The 27,946-nt window shown below is 36.2% G+C and overlaps 1 protein-coding gene across 4 annotated transcripts; it reads left to right on the forward strand.

Annotated features, from left to right (window-relative positions):
* The first annotated feature begins 1,053 nt into the window (after window positions 1-1,053).
* Window positions 1,054-26,561, forward strand: LOC119770120. 4 transcript variants are annotated; one of them, XM_038264447.1, is made up of 4 exons: window positions 1,054-1,168; window positions 15,316-15,657; window positions 20,380-22,766; window positions 25,569-26,561. In XM_038264447.1, exons 2-4 carry the CDS (start codon window positions 15,646-15,648, stop codon window positions 25,672-25,674), a joined length of 2,505 nt encoding a protein of 834 aa, XP_038120375.1. In that variant the 5' UTR covers window positions 1,054-1,168; window positions 15,316-15,645; the 3' UTR covers window positions 25,675-26,561. The 4 variants fall into 4 exon arrangements, with proteins under 4 accessions (XP_038120375.1, XP_038120373.1, XP_038120374.1 ...); XM_038264445.1 differs by having other exon boundaries at window positions 1,063-1,606; XM_038264446.1 differs by having other exon boundaries at window positions 1,063-1,322.
* Window positions 26,562-27,946: the final 1,385 nt, after the last annotated feature.

Below are 27,946 nucleotides of genomic sequence, written 5' to 3' on the forward strand. Positions count from 1 at the left end.
TATTAAAAAGTGATGATTTTGACCATTTTTAACCAGTTTTTTGAAATTATAATCCCGGAATGTGGGGATGTTTATAAAGATACAAATCAGATACAGTCCAGACTTGATTATTGAAAGCCCCGATTTCGTTTATCCGAAGGTTATTATGGGACTTTATAAAAAGTTTTTTCGTATATTTATATTTTTTTTTACTTTTTACATCAAATCCGAGTTCTACGAACAAATGATAGTCAAATTTGATTTCCCAATTAAATTATAAAATATCTTTTATTAAATATTTCATAACCTCTATTTTGGCCGCCATCTTGGATATAAGCTCTACAATCAATAATAAGGCAACGAGAATTTGTTTGGTGGTTTTGATTATCCGAAGTACAATTCTTCCAAGGCCTTCGTATATTCGAGTCTGGACAGTTCTGCCATTTATAAAAAAAATCAGAAAAATATCCTGTCATTCTAGCAGCCACAAAAACGTTCAAAGAAAATTCTTATGAGAAATTTTTGGAACTTTTTTCTAGTAATCATGGTTTAAGTAGTTTTATTAAGAGTCTGTTAAAAAAAACGCGCACACTTTTTTCCAAAAAGTTCTTTTGATTTTGACAGCTTTTGAAGCTCTCCTTTCACGAGTTTCCAAAATTTCGTAAACCAAGCAACACCCTTCTTTCTCCTTGCAGCATTTAACCTACCCACGTGTGTGACGTGACGTGGGGGTCTCCAACGAGCCTCGCGCAACTCTTTTCGCGCGGGCTTTTTTCTCCTCTCTCCGTCTCCGCGTTCGTGTTTTGATTTCGAGTCCTCTCTCCCTCTCTTTGAGCTTCGATTAGCTCCTTTTGCAGCATTGCAGCCGCCTGCAGCCTACTGCGAGAGTGTTATTTATTTTTATTTCCTTCATTATTACGTTATTAATTTTCGCTCACGTCGTCGCGTGGCGTCGCGACGCTCTCAAGCTTGCTCAAGCTTTTTTGGACGGTCGTCGTCGCGTCGCGTCGCATCGCATCGCACTTGGAGTTTTTTAATTTTTGCTCCAACGCTGGAATCAGTTTTTCTCGGACGGCAGTGCATATCAGTGGACCGCTCAGGACAGACACACTACTCGGGGGGCAGCGCACCAGTAGTAGCAAATACTCGTCGCGAGGGAAAAATAGCATCGCTGTGGATTTGTTTTGCAGTGCGTTTTTTTTTGTTTGTTAAATTCCAAGCCAAAAGTGCCCTCAGCTAGAAGTCGATCTTTTTTGTTCGGTTCGAATTTGTGCCCTGAAAAGGCGCACACATGCGTGTGTAGTTGCGTTTAGTGCCAGCTGCTTAATTGTGCAAGCTGAATTGTACGGATTAGTTTATGCTCTTGAATTTGCTCTAACCCCAAAAAAAAAAAAATAATGTAAATTGTTTGCCGAGAGTGAAGATTTGAATTGAAGTAACGAAAGCTAGCCCCGCTCAATAGTGGTATTTTTGTAAACTTTGAAAAATATTCCACCTTAGTTGAACGTTTTCCTCCAACTTGCCTCCAGAGCAGAAGATCGCAACCCAAAGTGTGGCAATCGGAGAGTGTGTGTTTTGTTGCGAATGATACAGATTTTTGTGTTTTGTGAAGCAATACACTGGCCAAGTGCGTACCAAAGTAACAGATCGTTTGTCGAAAAAAAAAGAAGCAAAGAAAAATAATTACATTGCTCAAGACTGCACCTACCCTGTGAAAACGAAAACATTTGACGAATGTATCGGTTTTCCACCTTAAAAATTTCTCTTGCTGGTAGTTTATGCTCTATTAAGTGCTGTTTTCCATTTCTGCATCAGTCAAGTCTGCACATCACACGAGAGAGCCACCTGTAATAATTTCCTTTCCCGAGGGGGCCCTTCCCCTTTTTTTCGCTGTACAAATGAGCTGAAATTGTTGCGAAGAAACATCACGTGTGTGGGTGGGTGTGTGCCTGTGTGTGTGTGTTTTAATGTTTGCTCTGGAAAAAAAAGTGTTGATTCACGAGCAGATCATCATCTCATCTGTACAAAGTAGCTTGAAACTGCATCAACTGACACACACCTAGCAAGGAGTCAGTCAGTCGCCAAAGTGTCTGGTGAAGAGCCCGGAACGGAGTGCTGAAGGAAAAGTGGAAATCGGAGGAGGAAAATTTCTACACACCAAGAACGAAGACACTTTCCTGTCTGAACAATGCAGTGCTGATTCGGTTGGCGGCGCACGGTGAAATTGTCGTGTGCACAGCTTACTGGCAGTGATTAATTGAACTGTTGGACTGTTGTAAATAAAAAAAGTGTGTGAGGAAGGTGATGCCGGCAGCAAAAAAAGAAACATTTGCCAAATGGATTACAGTGAGATGAGATATGTAAAAAGTGTACAAATTGTGAAATATATATGTCAGTCGTGAAAAAAAGACCGATTTGATGAAGCTTCAATTGTAAATATGCAATGTTAATATGTAAAAAATTCAACAACTTAGTGTAAATAATGCATTGTACAGTTCCATATACGATAAAAAATAATCAGAAATAGGAAATAGCAAAAATCCAAAAAAAGACGGATCATACTTGAATGTTCTTCGTATATTTAAGTACTAAATTGAACATTGTAGTGAAAACAGATCCCACTGAGATCAGACTGACTCGCTTATCCGAAGGCCTCGGAAAAAATTCAAATTTTTTTTGCTGAACTACGCTAAAGTGATTTACTTTTTTTAATCCAAGATGGCGGCCAATATGGCGGTGACGAAATATTGAAAAAATGCATTTTATTATTTAAAAAGCAATCAACTTTTCAAATTTCACTAAAACGGGGTCGCAGAACTCGAATTTGATGTTTATAACAGAGCAGTTCTCTAGGATTTCGGTCATTCGATTTTTTTTGTATTTTTTAATCCGACTGAAACTTTTTTGGTGCCTTCGGTATGCCCAAAGAAGCCATTTTGCATCATTAGTTTGTCCATATAATTTTCCATACAAATTTCGCAGCTGTCCATACAAAAATTATGTATGAATATTCAAAAATCTGTATCTTTTGAAGGAATTTTTTGATCGATTTGGTGTCTTCGGCAAAGTTGTAGGTATGGATACGGACTACACTAGAAAAAAATAATACACGGTAAAAAAATTTGGTGATTTTTTAAACTTTTGTCACTAAAACTTGATTTACAAAAAACACTATTTTTAATTTTTTTTTTGATATGTTTTAGAGGACATAAAATGCCAACTTTTCAGAAATTTCAGGTTGTGCAAAAATCATTGACCGAGTTATGAATTTTTAATCAATACTGATTTTTCAAAAATCGAAATTTTGGTCGTAAAAATTTTTCAACTTCATTTTCGATGTAAAATTAAATTTGCAATCAAAAGTACTTTAGTGAAATTTTGATAAAGTGCACCGTTTTCAAGTTATAGCCATATTTAAGTGACTTTTTGAAAATAGTCGCAGTTTTCATTTTTAAATTAGTGCACATGTTTGCCCAGTTTTGAAAAAATATTTTGAAAAGCTGAGAAAATTCTCTATATTTTGCTTATTCGGACTTTGTTGATACGACCTTTAGTTGCTGAGATATTGCAATGCAAAGGTTTAAAAACAGGAAAATTGATGATTTCTAAGTCTCACCCAAACAACCCACCATTTTCTATCGTCAATATCTTAGCAACTAATGGTCCGATTTTCAATGTTAATATATGAAACATTTGTGAAATTTTCCGATCTTTTCGAAAAAAATATTTTCAAAATTTTCAAATCAAGACTAACATTTCAAAAAGGCCAAACATTCAATATTACGCCCTTTTAAAATGTTAGTCTTGATTTGAAAATTTTGAAAATATTTTTTTCGAAAAGATCGGAAAATTTCATAATTGTTTCATATATTAACATTGAAAATCGGACCATTAGTTGCTAAGATATTGACGATAGAAAATGGTGGGTTGTTTGGGTGAAACTTAGAAAACATCAATTTTCCTGTTTTTAAACCTTTGCATTGCAATATCTCAGCAACTAAAGGTCGTATCAACAAAGTCCGAATAAGCAAAATATAGTGAATTTTCTCAGCTTTTCAAAAATATTTTTTTCAAAACTGGGCAAACATGTGCACTAATTTTAAAAAATAAAAACTGCGACTATTTTCAAAAAGTCACTTAAATATGGCTATAACTTGAAAACGGTGCACTTTATCAAAATTTCACTAAAGTACTTTTTGATTGCAAATTTGATTTTACATCGAAAAATGAAGTTGAAAAATTTTACGACCAAAATTTCGATTTTTGAAAAATCAGTATTGATTAAAAATTCATAACTCGGTCAATGATTTTTGCACAACCTGAAATTTCTGAAAAGTTGGCATTTTATGTCCTCTAAAACATATCAAAAATAAAAAAATTAAAAATAGTGCTTTTTGTAAATCAAGTTTTAGTGATAAAAGTTAAATAAAAAATCACCAAATTTTTTTACCGTGTATTATTTTTTCCAGTGTAGTCCGTATCCATACCTACAACTTTGCCGAAGACACCAAATCGATCAAAAAATTCCTTCAAAAGATACCGATTTTTGAATTTTCATACATCATTTTTGTATGGACAGCTGCCAAATTTGTATGGAAAATTATATGGACAAACTAATGATGCAAAATGGCTTCTTTGGGCATACCGAAGGCACCAAAAAAGTTTCAGTCGGATTAAAAAATACAAAAATTAAAATTGAAGAAAAAAGACCGATTTCGTAGAGAATTGCTCAACAGGAAAAAGAAAAAAACAAAAAAAAACATTTTAGTTCGTCATTCAATTATCCGAAGTCCCATACCCTTCGGATAATCGAACTTTGGATAATCGAGTCTGGTCTGTACTTAAATTTTTCAACACATACAGCAAAACATTTATTAAAAATTACTTATCTGACAAAAACTACTTTTCTCCATTCAAAACAACTGGGCATTTCTAAAAATGTATTTAACCACCCTTTTTACAATCTTCCGGACTTTAGTCAAAACCGCCCATTCCTGATACGGCCCTGATATTGCTCAACCAAGGTTTTGAAGCAAGTTACTATGGAGAAAATAAAACTTGAGTTAATTTGAGATTTTCCATCGATCCGTGGAAAAATTGATTTTTTTTGAATTGGTCTTAAATTTTTCTATAACATTATGGTATTTTTTCTAAATACAGGTGATGTTCATCAAGTTAGTTACCCGAGCAGACGGAAATAACTTGGGAATAACAATTTCTGACATTTGAAAATACTAGGCCAATAACATTTTATGTTATTAATAACAAGATTTGTTATTCGTCGTTATGATTTTTTTGTTATTGGATTGTTATCGTAATAACAGATTAATAACATTTTTAGTTATTTTTCGAACAAATCGTTGTTATTATTTTTTGTTATTTTAACAACTAATCCGATCATCCGAATAACAGTTGGCGGTATTCTTCCATAACAAAAATGTTATTCCCATGTTGTTTTGGCTTACAACAAATATCAGGCCAATAACAAATTTTGTTATGATAGCATAAACTGTTATTAAACCCTTATGCAAAAATGGATTTTTCAAGAAGAATCCATAACATTTTTTGTTATTTTAACAGTATTTGTTATTGAAATGGCATGAATTTTGTTATTATTATTATTGTTTGTAAATGAAATAACTAAATTCTTAATTTCTAGCCAAACTTTCAGCAAAATAAAGCAAAAGTTATAACAAATTGCTTAATACATAATTACAGTTATTCTACAGAAAAATGTTTGAAGTGGAGACGTCCATGAGTTACAAAGAAAATTGATATTCACTCTGAACTGCTTTGTATTCAATTGAATTTAATGACACCAAAATGAGCCGCTTGTACCCTTCTGAAAAAATTTTTTATAAAATTTGTAACAGCTTCACATTAAAAAAATAGGAGAATCGTTACCAAAAATTATCAAGATGTGTACAGAACTTTTCTTAGCAACTTGTAAAAATTTATCATTTTTTTTTTTCTAGCGATGGAAAACTATGCGTTGGAAAGTATAAAAATGTGTTGTCTATTCTTTTTTTGATTTTTTATTATTGGAATTTAGGAGATTTGGTTTTAAATTTTTGTTTCAAAATAAAAAAAACGTTTGAATACCGTCATCTGGGGTGAATCGGGACACATGTGGCGAATTGGGACAGCTGTTTTAGCCTTGTTTTACACTTCATTTTGATATTTTTGATTGATTTCGTTTAGAACAGATACAGATCAACTAAATTGGGAAAATTAGTGCATCGATTTCCTAGTTTGAAGTTTTTAATTGCCTTTAAAACTGCTTTGTTTATTCAGACTGTATTCCGGAGTCGTCCCAGTTGACGTTATCAACTCTAACGAACCCATTCTTTAAAAAAAAAACAAATTTAACATCGTATTTGTGGAGTCTCAAATAGTCTTGATTGGGAACATCATTCTAAGAAATGGTATCCTGAGAAGTGAAATTCAAAATTGCTATAAAAACTTGGAACACTTAAATTAATCATTTTTCAATCTATTTTTTACAGCATAACTGTTGTCTTTGAGTCTAAAAAAGGTGATCTTAGGGGGTTTTAACCGCTGAATCTACTCTCATATCTAGATTTGTTCCAAGCAATTACATCACTAACTAAGCTCTTTTGAACTAAGCTCTTTTGAAATACTGATTTTCTAACACTGTCACAATTTTCAAACTTTCTTTATTTATTTTTATATATTTTTTCCTAAGCATTCATTCTTATCAAAATGTTTTAGAGTGATCAATTTTTTGGTATTATGAATATTTTAATTTTTTTGCATAGCGTTTTTTGCAATTTGCATTCTTCTAATTTGAAACTTATATAATTTTAGGTTTTATTGACCTTGATTTCTTTTTGAGAAAAAAAGACGAAACTCGATAAATAATATTTTTAGGAGTTGTCACAATTTAACAAACAAATGGATAATAATTTTTGCAACCATCACTTGAGCATATTCCGCAACCTTTCCTTACAACATATAGAATACAAACATTAATCAAAATCGTAAACATTGTTTATTGAAAAGAGCGTTATTGTAACTGAAAGCAACCCCGACTAGTATATGTCCACGTGGATTCGGATTAAAGCGGACATGAAAAAACAAATCCAAATCGCACTGCCAATAGTGAATGCTAACCGCGTACTTTTGCATGTTCAGTATTGCTGGCCTGGCGCGGCTAATGAACGGCCAAGAAAGTACGAAAAACAAACAGTTTAATTCACGCCTGATTTCTTCAAACACAGTGCTCAAAGTGTGTGCATACCTGTTTCATGCTTCTCGTTTGCTCACACATGGCAGAGGGGAGGGCAGCTGCTCCGAAATAATACATATTATGTGAGCACGAAACGCCGGCCCCAAAGCTCAACTCCATCACAAGTGGGGTTGGGTGGGGTGGTTGTGGACGGAGAAAAACAGCAACATGACGACGACGACGACGCCGTTTGGAGGGAAAATGAAAGTGAAATTCCGCGTGCCATCCACTGCACGAAGTTGTTGTTGTTTTTGTTGCAAATGAAGTGAGACAGAATGGATTATGTCACCTTTTTTGAAGCGTCCTCGCGAAAATATCGCGCATAATTAAATAATTAAGAGCGCGTATGCTTACATGGCTCGTTAGGTTGAGTTTGGACTTGTTTTATCTTTCTTTTAATTTGTCGTCACCACCTTTTAAGTTTTTGTTTTTTTTTCTCTCTCTTCTGGATTAGTTCACTTCCACGTGTTGAAAGCATCAATGAACTGGTCAAGTCCACGAACTTGCCTCGATGGGAAAGAAGAAAAAAATCAAAACACCTAAAGTGGAAACTAGCGTAAACACACTCAAATGCCATAAAAAAAACTCTTACGTCACATAAGAAAAAACGAAACAAAACATGCTGCAAACTGGTTGAAAGATTCACTTTTACTATTATTTTCTTCAGCGGACCCTACCGAGATATGGTCCAGTCCGGTTGAGTCGCAGGCAAATATGGAGAGGAAGCCAAAAATGCCGTAAAAGAAACAACAGCCTAAGCTTGTCCCCCAGACGAGCAGCAGCATAGCGAAGTGCCCTAAAGTGATAGTTGTCTTTCTATCTCCCTTTTTTGTGTGTGGGGTCCCGCTCTGATCTGGCTTAGGACACCGACCAGTTTGCGCCAGCCGGAGCCGGGTGCCAGTTAGGATTAGCAGTCAACCAGACAGACGTGTGGTGGTGACCCTTGGCCAGTTGCCTTGTCTTGCCCAGCAGTTTGTTGGTTTTTGGCGAGACCAGATCGAAGATTTGATCTTGCGCCGTAGAAAGTTGAACGCGATACTGGATTTGATTATCGAGTCGATTTTCAAAGGGGCGTTGATAACCTGATATTATTTTTATCAAAATATAACAATTCGGACCGCGCCAAAAGGTTACTTAGCCACGAAAATTAATAGGTTTCAAAAATATGACACAAATTCAAATATTTAGTATAATTTGATAACTTTTTTTGCAAACTCAATTGATTGCAGTGTCAATTGAACAAATCTTACTACGTTGTTCCTAAAACTGAACATTCTATTGCTAATCTACCAACAATAATGTAGCATATTAATAATATTTTTGTCTAGAATGATTCAAGAATGCTTCAAAATCAGGAGCCAACAAAATATTTGAATTAAGAATCTTCATAGATTGCACGAGAAAGGAATCCGAATCCATGTCCAAATACATATGCACCATTCGATCGCAATATTGAGCAACGCTCTTTTTAAATACTTTAACCATATTGAGTAATGTTTGCAACTTGTCACTCTATTAGAAATCCTTTTTTTTTTGTAAATATAAAAAAAATATTGTGACTTTCTGAATTCCACTATTTTTAAGTTGTAATGCAAAGAAAATTCTCATTGGAAAAAAAACATACGAAGCTTACAAAAAAGTTCCGGTAAAAAAAAATATTTGAATAATTATTCGCCAATTCACACGAAGTCGGAAAAAGTTGCCCGGAAACCTCTTCGATTTGATTGAAACTTTGTCCCTGATCACGAATCCTAGTTACATTTTTTGATATCTCGTGATGGAGGAGGGCTACGACCCCTTCCATTTTTGAACATTCGAAAAAAATACGTGTTTTTAAATAAGTTGCAGCCTGAAATGGCGATGGTTTGGAAATTCGCTGTCAAAGGGGCTTTTATAAAAAAATGGAAAATTGGCTTGGAATTCCGGAAAAACTTATTTTTCTTATAAAAAAAATACAAAAGCGGTTTCAAAATATCTGCCATTTTCGTTACACAACTGTAAACAATTTTGGGATATTTCAGTTTTAGGGAAATTTACTTTTTGAATCTGAAATAACTCAGAAGATTTTTTTTCATTTACAGCAAAATTGTTCATTTTAACATTTCCTGTTTTTTCTTCTTTGCAGGATAATGTTTAAGAGTGTAACAAAATTCGACAAAGTTGTAGAGCAAACAATTACAAAAAGTTTGATGTAAATGAGGGGTTTGATTGTAAGCCTAACTAGTAATCGCGAATCTTTATAAAAAAAATCCTAAAAGAACAGATTCCCAAAAAAGTGTCCACGTGGTTTATGGATGGTATCTCTAAAGGAAAAAATGACCCATCTGGGTTATTGCAGATTCAAAAAGTACATTGTATGGCGTGTCCCATTTTTTTACAGTTGATTAACCCTCTACAACCCAACCCCGCCTTTAGACTGGCTTCGATTTAAAAAATCACCAAAAATAAATTTTACAACAAATTTTTAATCTTTAATAAGCATCGGAAAGAAGAACTCTTAAAATTTTAGAAAATTGGCTGTGTTTTTTGCTAACATTTCCTATATTTTCAGTAAAAAGAAGTATGCAGAAATTTTTCTAGTGTCCCAGACTGTGCCTCTACGAATGTTTAAACAATTTGAATGATAATGGTGCCGTTTTATAGCAGAAAATGTGAAAAACAAGCAAAAAATGGAAAAAGTGACTGTAAAAACATGAAAAAAATTGATAGGCAATAGGTGATACCACCAAAAAGAAAAATAAACTTAACAAGAGAAATGCAAATTAAAATACTAAAAATGAAACAAGAAAAACATAAAACAAGAGAAGTAAAGTTTTTCGTAGAACAAACGTTGCTCAAAGTAACCTCCTGAGCACAGGAAAAATAAAAATTTTCGAAAAAAAATTTGGGCAGTAGAGGGTTTACGAAAAATGGAGAAATTTTTGAAGCTACCAAATTCCCAAATCATCTCAACTTCAGGCTACAAATTATTTAAATAGGGAAAGTGGGGCAAGTGTAACAAGCTAAAGAAATGCTCGTTATAACCCATTAAAAACGTTAAAAAATCTGTCGGATTTTTTAAAATCATCTTATTCCAGGTCTTGACTGAGACTTCGATAGAACAAGTTTTTAAAAAAGTCTTTTTTTTAATGTGAAAAATTGGTTTTAAAATTTTAGATTTTTCGTACGTTCTACCCAACTAGTGCACGGAGAAAAAAGAGTTCCCAAAATCGTGAACACCCTTTCATGAAATTGGGAATCACGAACAAAGTGTTCAAATGCCTTGGTAAACGAAAAAAACGAAACTATTGGCACTACGCCCCCCGGGGCATGGCCTTCCTCTAACGTGGGATTTCTGCTCCAGCGCCTCTGACGAGACAGGAGAAACCGGGACCGACGTTTTACTTCACCATCCGATAGAAGCTCAGTGGATAAGGCGGGAATCGAACCCGCGTCTCATAGCATCATCGGGATCGGCAGCCGAAGCCGCTACCCCTGCGCCACGAGACCCACGAATGCCATGGTACGATTTTCAAAAACGTACCATGGAATTTGAACACATTGTTCGTGGTTCCCAATTTCATGAACGGGTGTTCACGATTTTGGGAACTCTTTTTTCTCCGTGTGGGGCAAGACAAACAACCCATTGGGGCAAGTGGAACAATGCATGAAAAAACATGCTAATTTACTAACAATTGAATTATAATCACTTAGATACATCAGATTAGGATGTATTTAAAACGTTTCTTTCATTTTTAGATTAAAAAATAATATTTTACTCTAAATTTGACCGTTTTTACGAAAAAAAATATTACTAAGTAAATAGTAAATTTGCATGATACAGCAGTTGTTCGGTAACTGGGCTGAGAACGTAGCCCAGTCACCAAATGCTGCTCGCTAACTGGGCTGAACGAAAAATAACGAGGGGACCACCGATGCATAATATTTTCCTGACGAAAAATAAAAATAAAAGATACTCAAATTTATTTACAATGCTTACTTTTCATATTTCTTTAATTGTGACTTGAAATTTAATACATGTTTGAAATAAGTTTTTTTTTGGTGAAAAGGCTTTTGGCATCCATTAACCCCTCGGTCATTTCGGTTTGTTTTGATTTTTTGACGTTTGTCTGCTTTTTAACTGGGCTACAGCCCAGTTATCGAGCGCCCAGTTAAAAAGCAGCCCAGTTACCGAACAACTAGTGTATTATTATATCGTGTATGAACAATTTTTTAAACAATTGTTTATCAGTTTTGAAGAACTTTTATGTATTTTTTTTCACAATAAAATATGTTGCTGCAGCAATTCCTTCCTTTTTTCCATACTAAAAATCCATATGGTACACTTGCTCCACCTAAACAAGATTTTTTAAAAGCTCTCTACAAAAATAACCAAAACATAAATCATACTTTGTAATACGTGCAAGTCATTGGTAGCACAGACAACAGACGTTTGGGCTCGATTCTTCCATTGTGTAAATCATTGCTACAGATTTTTTAGTTGTGGCAATCCGTTTGTGGCGCTGCAGTCGCTTTGCCCTGACACATTGCCCGCTGTCAAAATATCGCTTTCCGCCTACTGTCATTTTTCATTTTGTTGGTTTTCTGGATGGTTTGTTCTGGATGAAAAGTTGATTTCAGCCTAGATTTCAGTAAAATCACTCGCGCTTGCAGCTGCTTGACAAATGTGAGGCAACCAAAGTGGCCAACCTGGTTCCTGAACCGATTTTATCCCCGACGGATTGCCGATTGGAGTACGGCGTCGTTATTGAGGAGGTGTGCGAACGACCGACGTTCCAATCAAGATCCCCTCGGAAAATACGGTCGCCCGGTGTCATCATCAACGCAACGGAAGCTGCCACACTCCCCCCGCACCCGATTTTGATTTTATTTGTGTTTCTTGTCAGCATGATTCGCAAAATGACCTCTACGACGGGGCTACGCTTCTTGAACCTGGTGCGCATCATGGAAGAGGATGGGAAGGGGAGGGGGTGGGGTTGTTTGAGGATCGCTTGCACTAGAAATCCGGTGAGGGAATCTGACGCGCCTTTGGTATGGTGACGAGGGTTCGCTGGAAATGGCGGCACTTGAAGGTGGGGTGGGTTTCGTGGGCGTTGAAGAGGTTGATGTCTTGGAGCTGAGCGTTGAAATGATCGTGGTAGCTGGTTTGTCGGTTCCAGAGATAATCTTCGGAATGCGGTCGTTTGGGGCCAAAACGTTTACGGGGTTGGCCGTGATAGCAGCTCTTGTTCCGGATTGTTTCGTTTCTGGTTCCGGATCTTTTATCCTCCAAGAAACGCTTGCTCATCCTCCCGATTTCCACCGGGTCTCCTACAGGAAGGTGCTGTGTCCTATCCCTCGCCTAGACCAGACCAAAATCCATGATAAAGCTGTCAGACCAAATCTGTCAGACCAAGACTGTCAGACCAAAGAGCAAAAAGTAAACAATCTTGGTCTTCGACGTAGGTGCACACAAATCAAGGAAAGAAAATTTAAAAAAGAATTTTATTTTTTCAATTCAATGACAGGTTTTGGACTGCAAAATTGAATGTACGACAGAAAATGATTAAACATTGCGGCGGCCTGTACACCGACAATTAAATATGCAGTTAAAAGCCTTATTCTTCCACTTTAGTTTTGATCGCGTTTTCGGTTTACACCTGAACAATCTTGAAATTATTTATACGGATTTGTGATTCCTCTCTTTCCATCATTCCCTTGGTCTCCTACTCCTTTTCGCTCACCTCTATTGGTTTTGTTTATAAACACAACCAGCAAGAATTTGACAGCCTCAAGCGCGGCCTTGGTTGCTGTGTTTAAAAAACCATCAGACTAGACTATTTTTTTAATATCGATAATTAAATGAAAAAAAAAACATCCACGTGCTTGTTAATCGTGTTAATTAATAATTAATGTAGATTTATCTATAGCATTTAAACATTATCTTTAACTTTTTATTTTTTTTTTCGAAATATTGAAATAATATATTTTTTTATATTTCTGGTTGATGCATTTTCAAACACACCTTCTCAGAAAACCATCATGGCTGCTTTAGAGAGTGGCAATAGGCTAACAGATGGCGCTAGTAGATTAGCAGGATGCGGGAGCCATGTTTTTACACACGATTTTCAAATTATTTTGTTCTAGCCGCTACGTCTGTTGTCTGTGTTGGTAGGGACACTACTGATCTAGGAAAAGTAGCATTTTGATAAAATGAGCCTTAAAACGAACCCTAAGCCTTATTTTGTACTTTCCAAATATTATAAGAAAACAAAGGATTTGAAAAAAAACTTAATTGAATCCTATTGCTCGTGGCGTTTACGTCGTTTTGGCGGTTATGTGGTAGTAGAATTAGCTAATTGCATTGCTAGCAACAATTCCTCATATTGGAAATAATCAAAATTGTAAATATTACGGCCTTACGAGCGATGTTCCTCTTGCCCCACACAGAAAAAAATCAATTCCCGTAATCGTGAATTAAGTTCACGAATGTGAGATCCACGAAGGAATTTATTCATGAGTATGGTGCATTTGCACCATAAACGTGAATATATTCCTTCGTGGTTCTCATAATCGTGAACTGACTTCACGGTTTCGAGAATTGATTTTTTTCTGTGCATATGGTCGTCTTGCCCCACCTTCCCCTATACGTCTTTTTCCAATGTTTAAAAATGAAAGGGGTCGTACCGCCCCTCCCTCACGAGATACCGAAAAATGATGCTCGGATTCGTGATCAGGGACCCCAATGGACAAAGTTTCACGCAAATCGAAGATGGGTCGGGAAACTGCTGTGTGAGTTGGCGGAGATTGACTCATAACGTATTCAAGATACATACTTAACATTTTCAGAATCTTAGCAAAATTAACAAATTATGTTTTAATAAATTTTGACACAAATTTTCTAAATTTGAAAGATCGCCAATAGGATAGAATATTTAGGAAATTATGTTAGAAAAAAAAAACTCTTTTGAAAAATGAAATTACACGTTTTGACTCCAAGTTAAACTCAACCAAGAGAAAAAAAAATCACATTTTCTAATGCTAAATAGCAAAAGCATTATCACTGGAAACCTCTCTCCCAGTGCTGCATCGGCTATGTATCATGTTCAAAGTGTAACATAGTATAATCCCAATCACGGCCACTTTCACGTCAATGGCAAACGACAAAACTCCGAGAGAAAGAGCGGTGTGCGGTAACGAATGTTGACGACGACGCCGACTAACGTAACACTTGAGTGGAGATGTGGAGTAATACCGGCGGCGGCGCGCTGGAACGTGTGCAGCAGCAGCACATGCTATTTGCTGCTGCACGTGGTCGAAGCTGCACCACCGCAAAACTTGAAACCTCTTTCTCCGTTGAAACGGACTCACGGAATGTGGGCAAAACCATCAACGTCAGATAACACTGACGAGACGAGCTAAATGCGGCTAAAAGCTGAGGTTTCTTTCGTCAAATAAAAGTGAAATTTTCCATGCTTTGATTTTCTTTCCATTTAAAAACACACACACACACACTTACTCACTTACAAATTTATGTTGGATATTTTTCTTGTGGCCATAAGTTACTTTTTTGACCACCGTGATTCACTGAACAAATAATATCATTGGAATTTATGGACGTTACAGTTCCATTTTGGAGGGTGCCTTAAATAAAAGCCTTTATGACAATTGATTGAAATTCATTCCGGTTTGAAACGAAAAAAATAAATAAAGAGCACCATAAATCACCAAAGTCAACAAGTGGGAATGATGAAAAGGCCTTCTCCGAATCGTATCAAATTCAGCTCATTTGTAAAACTTTCATGCACTCGTGATTTTTTTATTGCATTTTCTACTTAACACGCTGCTTTTGTTCCAAAAACCCTAAACTCGCCAACACTGCACGTTTTGAGGCAGCAAAGCTTGGATAAAAAAAAAAAGAAAAAACAGAGCTTTCGTTATCACGCTACCTCAAACATGCATGGCTTCCACTGCGCAATCACAAGCAGCAGCAGCTTTAGTTTTAGTCTCTCAATCGAAACAATTTAATCAATTGGAAAGATTTTCGTTTTTCCTCTCCCCCTTTCTTCTTCTTGTTCCTTTACGTTTCTCCCCCTTAACCCATCCAGATTAAGCGCAAAATGAGCGTTAGCCAGCGGAGAAGTCACCACACAATCTGAGACAGAGAAAGAGAGAGGTGACGAAGGGGCTGATGCTGTAAAGAACGGATTCTTTCAAGAACTAAACTAAACCACAAGCAAACGAGCGCGCGAGAAAACAAACAAACACACCGACAAGACAAGAGTACCCGAGCAGAGCGAGAGCCGCAAAAGGGAACGGCGGATTGGCCCCAAGGCGCGGCGCCAGAGGAGCAGGGCCGACAGATCCTGGCGCGGACACTGAATGTAAAATACAGTACTAGCACAGTACGCCACCTGGACGTCTGGTTTGCTGTAATCATGAAGTCAATGGTAAGTTCAATGACATAAACTTTTAAATGAAATTTAAAATCTAATATTCACAAAACCCAGGGGTGTGTAATAACTTGTTTGTGAAAGCTCATTGATATGTCCAGATACTATCCATCAGTAAAAGCATACCTCCATTTTTTTTAAAGAAAGGTCCAATAAACTTTGTTTTGGCTTTCAGGGGCTTTTTCTTCAATATCGCTGACTCAAGGTTGCCTTTAAACCATTGGTTGGTCCTTTTAAAAAATCATATATATTTTTATACATTATTGTCTTTTGAAATTTATAAATCCATTTCTTGTAATATTGTTTCACATTTATTAAGCCTCATACCTTAAGAGAAATTATAACAATTATGAAATAATCAAGAAATTCTATGATTTTATTCAAGAAATTGTCACAAATTTCTCAAAAATTAAAATTTTGCTAAAAATTTGCCTAAGCAGTGTAGCAATTTTTTTCAAAATTTACCTATTCAATGCAATAATAGTTTCAAATATTTTTTGTTTAGCTAAGACTTTTTGAGGGCCTTCCTAATTACTAAAGTATATATTTTGTATCACTGGTGCATCCGGAAATAGATTTTTATTATGTGTTTGAATTGGATCAAACTTTTTGGGGGCCTTTTTTATGACCAAAGAAGCCATTTGGTGGCCTTGGCTCACCCATACAAGGCTCCAAACAATTTTGACAGCTGTCCATACAAAAATGGTGTATCTTTTGAAGGAATTTTCTTTTCTGTTGGGTCTCATCGGCAAAGTTGAAGGTTTTGATGAGAACTATTCAGTAAAACAAATGATACACAAAAAAAAACAATTTTGCTAACTTTTTTAATTAAATTTTTCTCACAAAAAAATATTATCCGAAATCCATATTTTATATTTTTAGAAATTTTTGATAAAAAAAAACGCAACATTTAAGGTGAAATTCCTGAACATCCTATTTGGGCTTCTTCTTCCTCTTCTTCTTTTTGATAGTAATCATTAAAATCATTAATCATTTTCAATATACTTGTGTTGATAAAACTATCACCCATACCAATACAAATCTGATCTTGTTTACAAACATATATCAAACACAAATCTTTTTGTTTTGTTTGCTTACAAAAGTAAACATTTACAAAAAAATTAATTCATCTAGTAGTGGGAAAGTTATTGCGCCTTCATTTTGCTCGCTGGCGATTCTTTTTGAATTTCGTCAAATTCATTTATTTAATAATGTGAAAAATGAAAAACCATGATTTGGCCATTATGGCCACCTGAGACCTGCTAAAGCCCAAGAAAGATCCCAATTTTAACGACTGGAATCATGTATGTTGACCTTGAATATAAAAAAAAATGTTTGCTCTATAGCATTGCCTTGGCGTTCTCGACTGCAAGATTTCTACTCGAAACTAGGTGTCCAAAGGCTTGATTGTTGAGGCAATTGCAAACCTCTTTTTACACCTTAGCTTCCATCCACCCTGGGATTCGAACTGACGACCTTTGGATTGTGTGTCCAACGCGACTCCAGCGAGGCAGGACCCAGGGAGACGACTCCTACGACTGGACCGATCTTTTGACCTAAGCCCTCTAGGTTAGACCGGGGCCAACATTTACTTCCCCGTCCGACGGAAGGCGTGATCAGACAAATGTCGTCTCAAAATTTGCATTTTAAAAAAGTGTCCATGATTGTCCACAATTTAAATTTATATCGAAAAGTTTTCCAATTGCTTAAGAGACATTGGAGATTGGACCTCTGGTTGCTGAAAAACAGCGAATAAAATTAACGAGAAAATTTAAGATTCTAAAGTCTCATCCAACAGCCTTTTATTGCTCTAATATTAATGGTCTTATTTTCTTATGATAAACAATTAACAAATATTTGATAAATTTTCTGAACTTTTTGAAAAAATATTTTGAATTTTTTTAATCAATACTGCCATATTGAAATGGTCAAATTTTTAAAATAACACACTTTTGAAATGTTAGAGTCTGGAAAATCGAATCAAGAAGACATTTTTTTATTCTTTTTTATTTAAACATCAAATTCACTTCTTCGACCCCATTTTTGTCCAATTCGAACATGGTTGATTTAATTGATTTAATTATTATTTTAATGCATTATTTGAATTATTTCAATATTTCATCATTTGTTCATTATGAAATTCTGACAGTTATTTTCTGAAATACAGCCTTGCAATAAATTAACATTGAGAAATTATGGTTTTTCTAAGGGCTTCCAAGAAGCCTTTTTCAACAGATGATATGTCGGCAACTATTGGTCTAATTTGATATTTGAAAAATTAAACCTTTGTGAAATCAATTCAATAGTTTAAAATCAACCCTTACTTTTGAAGGGACCCAAAATCACATAATTCTGTTCTAATCAATCAATTTGAAATTAATAAAAAAAAAGTTTTAAAGTTTTTTTCTAATGCAGATCAGTTCCTGTTTTCCGAGTTTTTTTCTATCGGTCTTTCCAAATTGTTTTTCGATGACAATTTAAACTTTTAGTTGTTTTATTTAATTTTTCTCCTTCAAGTTTTTAATGAGGATACTCAAAAAACAATTTATATAGGGCTGAAACAGACTGTTCAGAAAACCAGCAGCAGCAATTGAGTGCACGTTTTGGGTAGTAGAAATTAGAGTTCTCCCGTAAGAAATAAATTCTACAAAAAAGCAAAAGCAATTGTAAAAAAATACGTTTTTTGTATGGGGCATGCCATTGAAAATTATTGTTACACAAAATAGATTTTCAACCAACATTAAATCCAGAAGCGCAATTTTAAAAAGTTAATTTTCAAAATTTCAATACGAACTGAGGTTTAGTTTGACCTTTGCCATGTAACTTTGCCATGTAACTTTGCCAATGTTTTGAAAATTACCATTTTTGTTGGCCATATATTAATAGACAATATCCATTATATCTCAAAGCTAAAAAACAACTAAATTTACCCCTAAATGCTTAATTTACTTAAGAAAAGTTATCTCAAATGTCTGCAAAATGATTAAAATTAAATTCGACAGACGTATCCACTTTTTCTGAATTTTAAAAAATAACACCCTAATTGAAATGAAATGGAAAAATAATTATTGCAATACAATCACATGGTAATATTAGTTTTATTTTTTTGCTGAAGTTATTCTTGTATTGAAAACTACTTATTTAGCACATTTTGAACATAATTTGCGTGTTGTTTTGCTTTTTCTTATTATATTTCATTAGAGCAGTTGTTTTTCCCAAATAAATTTTAAGCAAACACAAATTAAAAAAATCTGGAGCTTTTTCATTCCTTAAAATGTCAAATAATCATTTTTTTATAAAATGATTGGACCTTTAAAAAATGCTCCAGATATATGCTTAACAAAACACAATAAAAAGCTTTACGTAGGGGTTATTATAAAAATCTTTAACTATCAGAAAAAAGTGCAATGCTATAGCAAAACACAGACTAAGCGAATCATTTTTTTAACAAAACAAAAGTTGCTCAAAATGATCAACCTCGACACTAGATAAGTTTTGCATACTGTTCGAATATTCATTATTTGCACCATGCAACAAAATTGCAAAAAGGTACTTCAAATCAATACATGAGAGGTTGTGTTCTCTAAAACACCTTCACTTCAAATAAAAAATGGTCTAAAAGAAAAAACCAGGTCGCACGGTCAAATGAGACAACTTTTTCCCACAACTGCGTGTCCCACTCCAGTCCTGCATACCGGTCACCTTCCAAACAAAAAAAAAACTAACACTTCTCCGGTCATTTTGGGAATGGAATGTGGAACGCGCGAGGAAGAGGAAACAAACAGAGAGAAGTAACAACAACAACAACAAAAAACATCCGTCCGATTACAGCATCGCCAAGACCCAAATCATATTGTTACGCCATAAGCCGGCACTGACCACCGAAATGGCCAACGGCGTTAGCACACACACACACACTCAGTAACACGTTAACAACTATTTGATGTCCATAATAATTATCACGATCGATTTTTCGTTTCCCTCTCGGTAAGCGGGTCAAAGAGAGGGTAAAAAGAGTAATATGATATATTGTAATTTTTGTGAGAAAAAACTGTAAGTTCAAAATATTCAGAAAAATACTTTCTTAAAATGAATATCAGATGCAATTTGAGCCCAGACCGCAACCTGTGACTTCTCTGCTGCTGCGCAGCCTTTTACCTTTTTGGAGATGTGATGCGCGGTGAAATAGTGAAAAGGAAAGTGGTTTAACTTAAAGTTCACGCAACTGTGAAGACATAACTCGTTTGGGGAAGTTTGTCGTTTCTGTCGTGAAGCGTGGAACTTTAATGAATGAACCCGAGCGCGCGAAAATAATTACAAGTCGCGCCTTCTTTAAGAAAGAAAAAAATAACGCGTTAAACGAGGAAATTGGCTGGTATGAAAAAGGCTGCGCGTTTTCGTTTTTTGATGGTTCACTCTATAATTGGGTGATTTTGACGGTCCAGTGCCCCAGTGTCTCTTTTTTGAGAGTATATTGATACGGGGATGGTGAACGGGTCAAGAGATGCGTCTTAAATTTCGTTCAAAAATCGATAAAGATTTAACAAAGAAAGATTGGTTTACAGCCTGCGATATTTTTTTACAATTTTAAACATATCAAAACTTAAAAAGAGTACTTACAGACAGTTTTTTTAGAATGAAACTCTGCTTAAAAATAGTCCAAAAACAAACAAAATGACAACAATCACTTATTAATTAGATTTTTATCTTCCATTCCAGATTTCAAGACCCCTTTTGACGCTCTGCCTCTGGCTGTGGCTGGGCCACGTGGCGCACGCCCAGTCCGTTGGCAATGGCACCGTTACGATAACATCGCCAGGAGCAACCTCAACGCAATCCTTTACGCTGTCGCAACCGGCGGCGGCGGCCTCGACAGAACCGAAGCTACGATTCCTCCGACCGACGTACACACGCACCGAGCTGAAGGTGGCGCGAAGTCTCGAACCGGACAGCGTGCAAAAGCTGAACGTCCGCTCGAACAACGGTCGCATGGTGGAGATCATCGTGAAGAAACGGGAGGACAAGAGTTCGAGGGGGAAACCCACGGGCAGGCCTGTTGCTTCCGAAGGGTACCGGGTCACGGGGGACAATTCTCCCGAATCGGTTGATCTGATCAATGCGTTTTTGGAGCATGTCAACCGGATTGAGCGACCGGCACGGTTCTACGAAAGCGACGAAAGTTCGATCAAGAATGATCGTCGACCGGTTAGGATTGCGGTCAGTAGTCGACCTGTTGATGAAACGGCATCGCCGGTCAATGTTCCGGCGCCCGTGATGATCAGCTCGGATGCCATCTACATGAAGGACAATCCTTTTGGAGGGACCAAGAAGAAGGCACGTGCTCTGCAGGAAATTGGTTCGGATGGCATTCCGGTGGTTCACGGGATTCGCGTTCCGGACGACGAAGACGACAAGCAAAAGGTGTGGCGAAATGCGAGGGTCATCAACGGTGAGTTGGTCCCGTACGAGAAGGGTCACGTGCCAAAAAGAATGGAGGGAACGGTCGATACCTACGGTCAGTTGATATTCGCGAAGCCCTCGAGTGAGTCCAGTGGCCGCCGGAGGAGCATCGGTCCGTTTACGACGGCCGATAATTTCCCGCTGGACGAGCACACCAAAAGTCTGGGGCCGTTCACCGTCGAAGACAATCTGCGATCGAGCGTGCGAGTTAACGATGCAGAACAGATGGTTAAAGTGCCAACCAACATTGGACCATTCTCGCGTGCCGACAACGGGCGTGTTTCGAACGCGAAATTGATCGAGTACATTAAGAAAATCAACGATCAAGAGAGTAGAAAGCATTATTTCGTTGCCCGTACACCAAACAAAGAAATTTTCGCCGAACAGCCCAAGATACAGCGCCGAATGCTACAGAACCCGGGAAATCCGGTGTACCCGGTGTCGAAGATGTACGCGGTGCCTGGATCGCAACAGGAGTTGGAAGATAACCGCGCACCAGTGCTACAGTACGCCCACCCTGAACTGGGTGTTCAACCGGCCAAGTTCGTCCCACCGGAAAGCAAACCAACCCCGATGGCATCCAAAAAGGTCATCAATGTTGAATTCAGCAAACACAACGATCACTCCCCGTTCGCCATTGAACCCGCCATGCTTGGCAAAGAGTACTACGAAAATCAACAACAAGCAATCAAATACCCCCTGAAGAACGGCCCGTACGAAGACCTGTACCAACCTGTCAAGATCCCAGCGACATATCCGTACACGTACGGATTTATCCGTCGAGTGAAACCGGAGCGACCATTCTGGGTCAAAATCAGCGAAAAGGTCAAGGATGGCTTTCAAACCGGAATCAACACCGTGCAAGAGTTTGCCAAGCCCGTGCTGGACCCCCTCGTCGAAGCCGGACACAAGATCTCCAAGAACCTGGGATTTGTCAAGCGGCCTAACGAAGCTAAGGACAAAGCTGATCTGGTGGTGGCACCAGCTGCAAATTCGGTTGTTTTCCCAGCTCTAGGCATGTTGGCCGGTGGAGCCGCCCTAGGCCTGGGAGCGATGGCCGTTGGACGATTCTTCGACATGGACCTGCTGCGACGATCCGGAGAGCAGCTGGTCATGGAACTGGACGACCTGGAACACAAACGGGCCCTCGAAAGCATCGACGCCAGCCAACGGGACAAGTACTACCTGTTTGTGCCGTCAACGGCCATCACCCGCATGGAACCAGTGGAATCCAAGCAACGCTCCAAACGATCCGTCGGCGCGTTCCAACTCGACCAAGAGGACAACGACATCCGCTACCACAACGACAAATTTGACGACCAGGGCGACGTGATAGAAATACTAGACCTCAAACCAGCAGACGATCGCGACAATCGCGACGACGACGCAATCCAATCGATCGACGACGGCGAATTACGCAACCGGAGAAAGCGACGATCGCTGGGAGGACTGTCGTACGAGCAGGCGCTGCAGGACGTCGAGCGCGATCTTCCCCGGCCGGCGCGGCTCGGGTTCGAGCAGCAGCTCAAGCAGACCAACTGGAAGAATCCTTCCTGTGCCAAGAGAACGTTCTGCCAGGTCATGGTCATGGCCGGACACGACGACGTCGTCTTGATGGAGAAGAAAATGTACACCATGCTGGAGATGTGAGTATAGACCGCAAACGAATGGGAAGAAGGAGTTGAAGAGGGAGACACGAATTGAGGAATTTGTTGCCCGCAAGAACTTTTCGCCCCTCGTTTTTGAGCAGTTATCATTCACCTTAACGCAACACGCCTCGAATCGGGTGGTTCGTTTTGCGTTACAACACACTGAGCCGAGCTGGGTGCAACTTTCTCATGTATGGCATTTTTTTTTATTTTGCCTTTTGTTTGTTTTCATTGCATCTCTCTTTCATTTCGCCTGTATGAGGTGCATTCACCATGAGCTTCTGTAACTTTGAGAGTGCAAAAATTTCCAAATTGATCAGCGTCAGTTCAGTTGGACCACTTGATTATTTTTTTTTCAGGGTTCCAAAAACAAGTCCCATAATTTTAAAAAATAAAATATAGTCCAGGATTGATTTTTACCATGACCCCAAAAATGATTCAATGTTATCTGGGAATATGTAATCCAAAATGGCTGCCAATATGGTGGTGATGGGATATTGAAAATGTTCATTTGGTAATGAGGCAGGCAATCAACCACACGATGTTTTAGTAATTTGTAATCGCTGAACTCGAATCTGATCTGATAGTTTACTAAAATTGTATAAATTTTGTGCAATTTTGAGCATTTCTGCATATTTGAAATTTTGGATCTTTAAATTTATCTTTTTTTATTAGGAAGATGAAATATAAATTGTCAAATTCCGAAAAATAGAGCTTCAAAATCAAGTTTTTTTTTCAAAATTTAAACCTGGAAAATCATGTTAAAACAGACATTTGCAACGTTTTTAACCACCTTATTGGGGAGAGGCTGTCAAATTAAAAAAAAAATCTAATTCGTCCTTAATAACTCTTTTTTAATAATCAGTTTTCAATTAATAATCTCTACCCTGCTTAAATCTTTTTCGTCTCGTAAATTATGATTCGATCTGTGCTAATTTGAACTTCATGCATTATTTGGATTCAACTTAGTTGGTTTCTCATTTCTTTCAAAGCATTTACTTTAAAGCAGTTCTAAAAGTTAAATCATGCATATTGAAAAAGTATGTTTGAAATGTATAATATTATTTGGAAATTTGGGATGACTTCTAGAGTTTTAAAAAAGGTCCCATAAACGTGTGAAACACAATAGCTAATCGGAACTTTTGAAAAACTCTAGACTTGAACCTCGTTCAGCATTTTATCCTAGGAATGTAGGATTATGGAGATAATAGCAATTTATATATTTAAATACATTTTAAATCTAAAAGAAGCAAAGAAGAATAATTAACTTAAATTTTGAAAACTATTTTACTCCATTATTGTTGTTTTTTTATTTTCCAAAAGGAAAAAAAGGATTGAATTCCAAAAGGTAGAAAAGGAAAATGGTCGGATGATAAAAGGTCGAATATGTACAAATTATATATTATGTTTTGTTCTGATTATCTCATTTTTTTCATTTATGTGACTTCCAGAATATGGTTGAGAGTTTTTTTTTTATTTTATCAAACAAATATATTATTTTTATTGATATTTTCGTGATTTTTTCTTTTATTTTAAACATAACAATTTCTTCAAGCAGTACTATAAGAACATGCCTGCCCTTAAAAAAATGAGTATTATTTCCTCAAAACCAAATCTTAGCTTTTTTATAACATGTGTGTGGGTTTCAAACTTATATACTTATATGAATCATAATAATTAAATAATTTAGTTGTTATTGTTTTAATTTTAATCAAACTTGTTTGGCTAAAATATTATGACCAACCTTGAAAAAGCAATAAAAAATTACTTTCGACTTTTTGTAAATTCAATTATTGGTTTTAGACAAATTAAGAATTGTTCAAAACACCTGGTTGAATATTTTAATTTATTTAAATAAATTTCAACATTTAATTAATTATAATTTTAAAAAGCAGAAAATGATATTTCTTAAGATTTTTAGACAACAAGTAGAAAGTTCAATATATTTTTTTTGTAATATTTGTATGAGTTTGATCCTTCAAAACTACAAGATTTTTAATCGGCAAGCTTTAATTCTACGAACACTGCTCGCTGACTGGGCTAATCAAAAAATGATGGGAGGATGGTCGGTTCAATTTTTTTTAAAATTAAATCGTACAATTGAGCAACTCTGGAATATTTCCTTAGCTCACCTTTCAAGTGTTTTTTTTTAAATTAATTTAAAAAATGTAAATAAATGCTTGATGAAATTCATTATTTCCTTTTGACAATTCGACCTTCGGTTGTTATACATTTCCTTTGATAATTAAAAATTGTTTAAAAATTCGAAATTCCAACATTAAAACATAAATGCAAAGCAACCCCAGCCTACGGCCCAGCCTGAATCATGTACCCAATCATACCCGTTGCAACAAGGCCCAAATCACTTTTGCAAATTCGCAAGCTCATTTCACAACGTTGGCAATCTTTCTTCGCGCTTTTCTTGCTTCCCGCTCTCACACAACACAACACACGTATTAGCGGTCAAGATTGGAAACAACACCACCAAACAGCGAGGTGGGTTTGAGAAGGGGAGAGTCTTTTGTAATACAGCTACGTAATTGTACGAACATTGCTCGTTGTTGCTGGTGTACATAAAATGATGATACTACATGGAGAGTGCAAGACAGAGCACATGCACTTGCATTTAAAGGACTCTCTTTGCAGAAGAATGCCGCAGATAACTGGAACAGGTGAAAGTTCCTCTCGTGGACAAGTTTTCGTTTATTTTCTCATTTTTTTTTTTAAATTACAGTTTGCCCCCTGAGGGAGAAAAAGTAGCTTTTGCGGGATTGTAACACATTTTATTTGTTCTTTTAGGATGCATCCAACGCTGGGAGCAAGCCTGACGAATCATCTGTCCGAGGTAACCGACGCCATCAGACAGCAGGACTGCGCCCGATTCGTGTGTCATCAGCGGGCGTAACCAGCCGAGCCAAGTTAGGAAATGTTTTATATTAAAATTGCGTTTATCAACAGATAGAGTACATCTTCTTTTAAGCAATCAAGCAACAACGGAAATAAATAAAGCGTGTTACCTAATACTAAAAACGTTCAGACGTTCAGTTACAATTCCGAGAAAACTAAAATCTGTTGACGATAAATTAACTCAAGACCTGACTTTTACTTATTGAAATGCCAAAGGATGATTAGGAAGAGGGTAACGGGAAAAACGAAATTGTGTTAACTTTAGGTTCGAGACAGTATCGTATATTAGTGCCTTTAGATAGTATAGTTGCATAACTTAGTGATGACGGGAGAAAAAAAAACCATTCGCACCAACTCGGCTGCGAGCATCGAGACCGAAGGACGGCAATAGTTTTTGCAGACATAGAAAGAAAAAATCCTAGAATAATAATCAGCCTAACTTATGAGCCACCGTGAGAGGAGTGAGAAGATGAAAAAGTGACAAAATGAGAAATCTCGCATATTTATTGTGGTTTTATTTAAATTATGAAATCGGTTATTTAATTCATTTAATTTATTCACACACACACACACACCGGTCCCAGCGGAACCAAATAAAACAGTTTTTTAACTAATGAAAAAGAAAGAAGCAAAAAAACGACGCAAATTATCCTGGACGAGATTACACATTTTGTCACAAAAACAGAAAACGAAGACGAAAAGACGTCCAAACTTTATAGGGGAAAGTGCATCCATTTGTTCGTAGATTACGACACGTCCTTTAACACTAGAGATAGGATAGAGAAGTACTATAGTCTTGTTTAAAGTGAAATGATTTAAATGCTGTTGTGATGTTTGAAATGGAGGATTGAATAAAATACTGATGTATATGAATATTACCTCAAACCGGCTATGATTTCCTGTCACATTCAAATTTCTGTCTAGAAATGTATGTTAATGGACAAATCAGTGGTACTCTACCATTAATTGGTAGTAATTGGTCTATAGCTTTTGTTCTTGAAACAAATCAATTAGTTCTTAAGAAAAATGTGTGATAAATCGCAGTTTTTCCTTTGTTTGGAAATAAATTTGATCCTAATTCTATCAAATTTCTAAATTCTATTTTCTAAAAAAAAATCAAGAAACAAAAAAAAAATACCTAAAATGGTTGGTGAAACTTATACAATCGATTAAAAACTTCTTCGATTATTTTATATAACGGTCTTTTTGCACTTTTATTCGCTTTCGGCACATTTGAGCTTTTAAAAACATTGCATTTTGAAACAACAGATCGGAAAAAGTTGTAACACTTCAGGAAAAACAATATTTTCATGAATTCTTTGAAATTTTTTGCTGCGGTGGTCAAAAACTTGCAATGTCTAACTTGTACAATTAAATATATTCATAAATATTTAATAAATTGTATGCACAATCCTTTTGAAAAAATGTAAATTATTTTTAAGCATTTCAATCAGCTTGGCACTTTTATTTTTTTCAACAAATATTATGTTTCCATTCCACAGATAAAATCACGTAAGGCTGGTACAAATATTTTTAAAGGTTTTTGTCACCACCCCCCCCCCCCCCACCCCACCCTTCTAAATTGGCCCGAAAAATCAGGGGGCAAAAAAAATATTTTTACAATAAACTTCAAAATTTCAATGAAAATTCAAGTGCAACCAGCTGAAATCAAATTAAAATACATTCTCCTGCGTTTAAAATCATTTTTAGCATGTTTGGGTTTATTAAAAAATCTTAAGATTTATGAAAATTTTCGATGCAAAATCTTTTTTTTTCAATACAATTTTTGTTTTTGTCAGATCTTATATTTTTTGAAAACTAATGATTGCAAAACAACTGAACTAGTGTAAAATGCATTTTAAAACACTTTTTTCATTTGAATGTGAAGATTATGGCTTGTTATTTAAATTTTTTTATTTTTCTATTTTTTTGCCCCCCCCCCCCCTTGACTTCGACCAGGGCCGAGGGACAAAAACTTTTTTAAATATTTGCATCGGCCTAATTCTGTGGAAAAAATATGTTTATGAATCTATTGATATTTTGCCATTTCTGCAACTAAAGGAACTATGTCATGTCATGTTTAAAAAAAAATAAAATTAAGCTTGAAATTTGAAATTAGGATTTTTAAGCAAAAAGTGTACATTATTACAGTTCTGCTTCTACCGGAAATTTACAAAATATCAATGCATTTATGTATTTTCCGATCTGTGGTCTGAAAATTCTTAATATGAAAAAAAGTCTAAAAACCTCTATTTGATAATTATTTTTAA

The sequence above is a fragment of the Culex quinquefasciatus genome, chromosome 3, assembly GCF_015732765.1.
Source record: "Culex quinquefasciatus strain JHB chromosome 3, VPISU_Cqui_1.0_pri_paternal, whole genome shotgun sequence".
Taxonomy (NCBI): domain Eukaryota; kingdom Metazoa; phylum Arthropoda; class Insecta; order Diptera; family Culicidae; genus Culex; species Culex quinquefasciatus.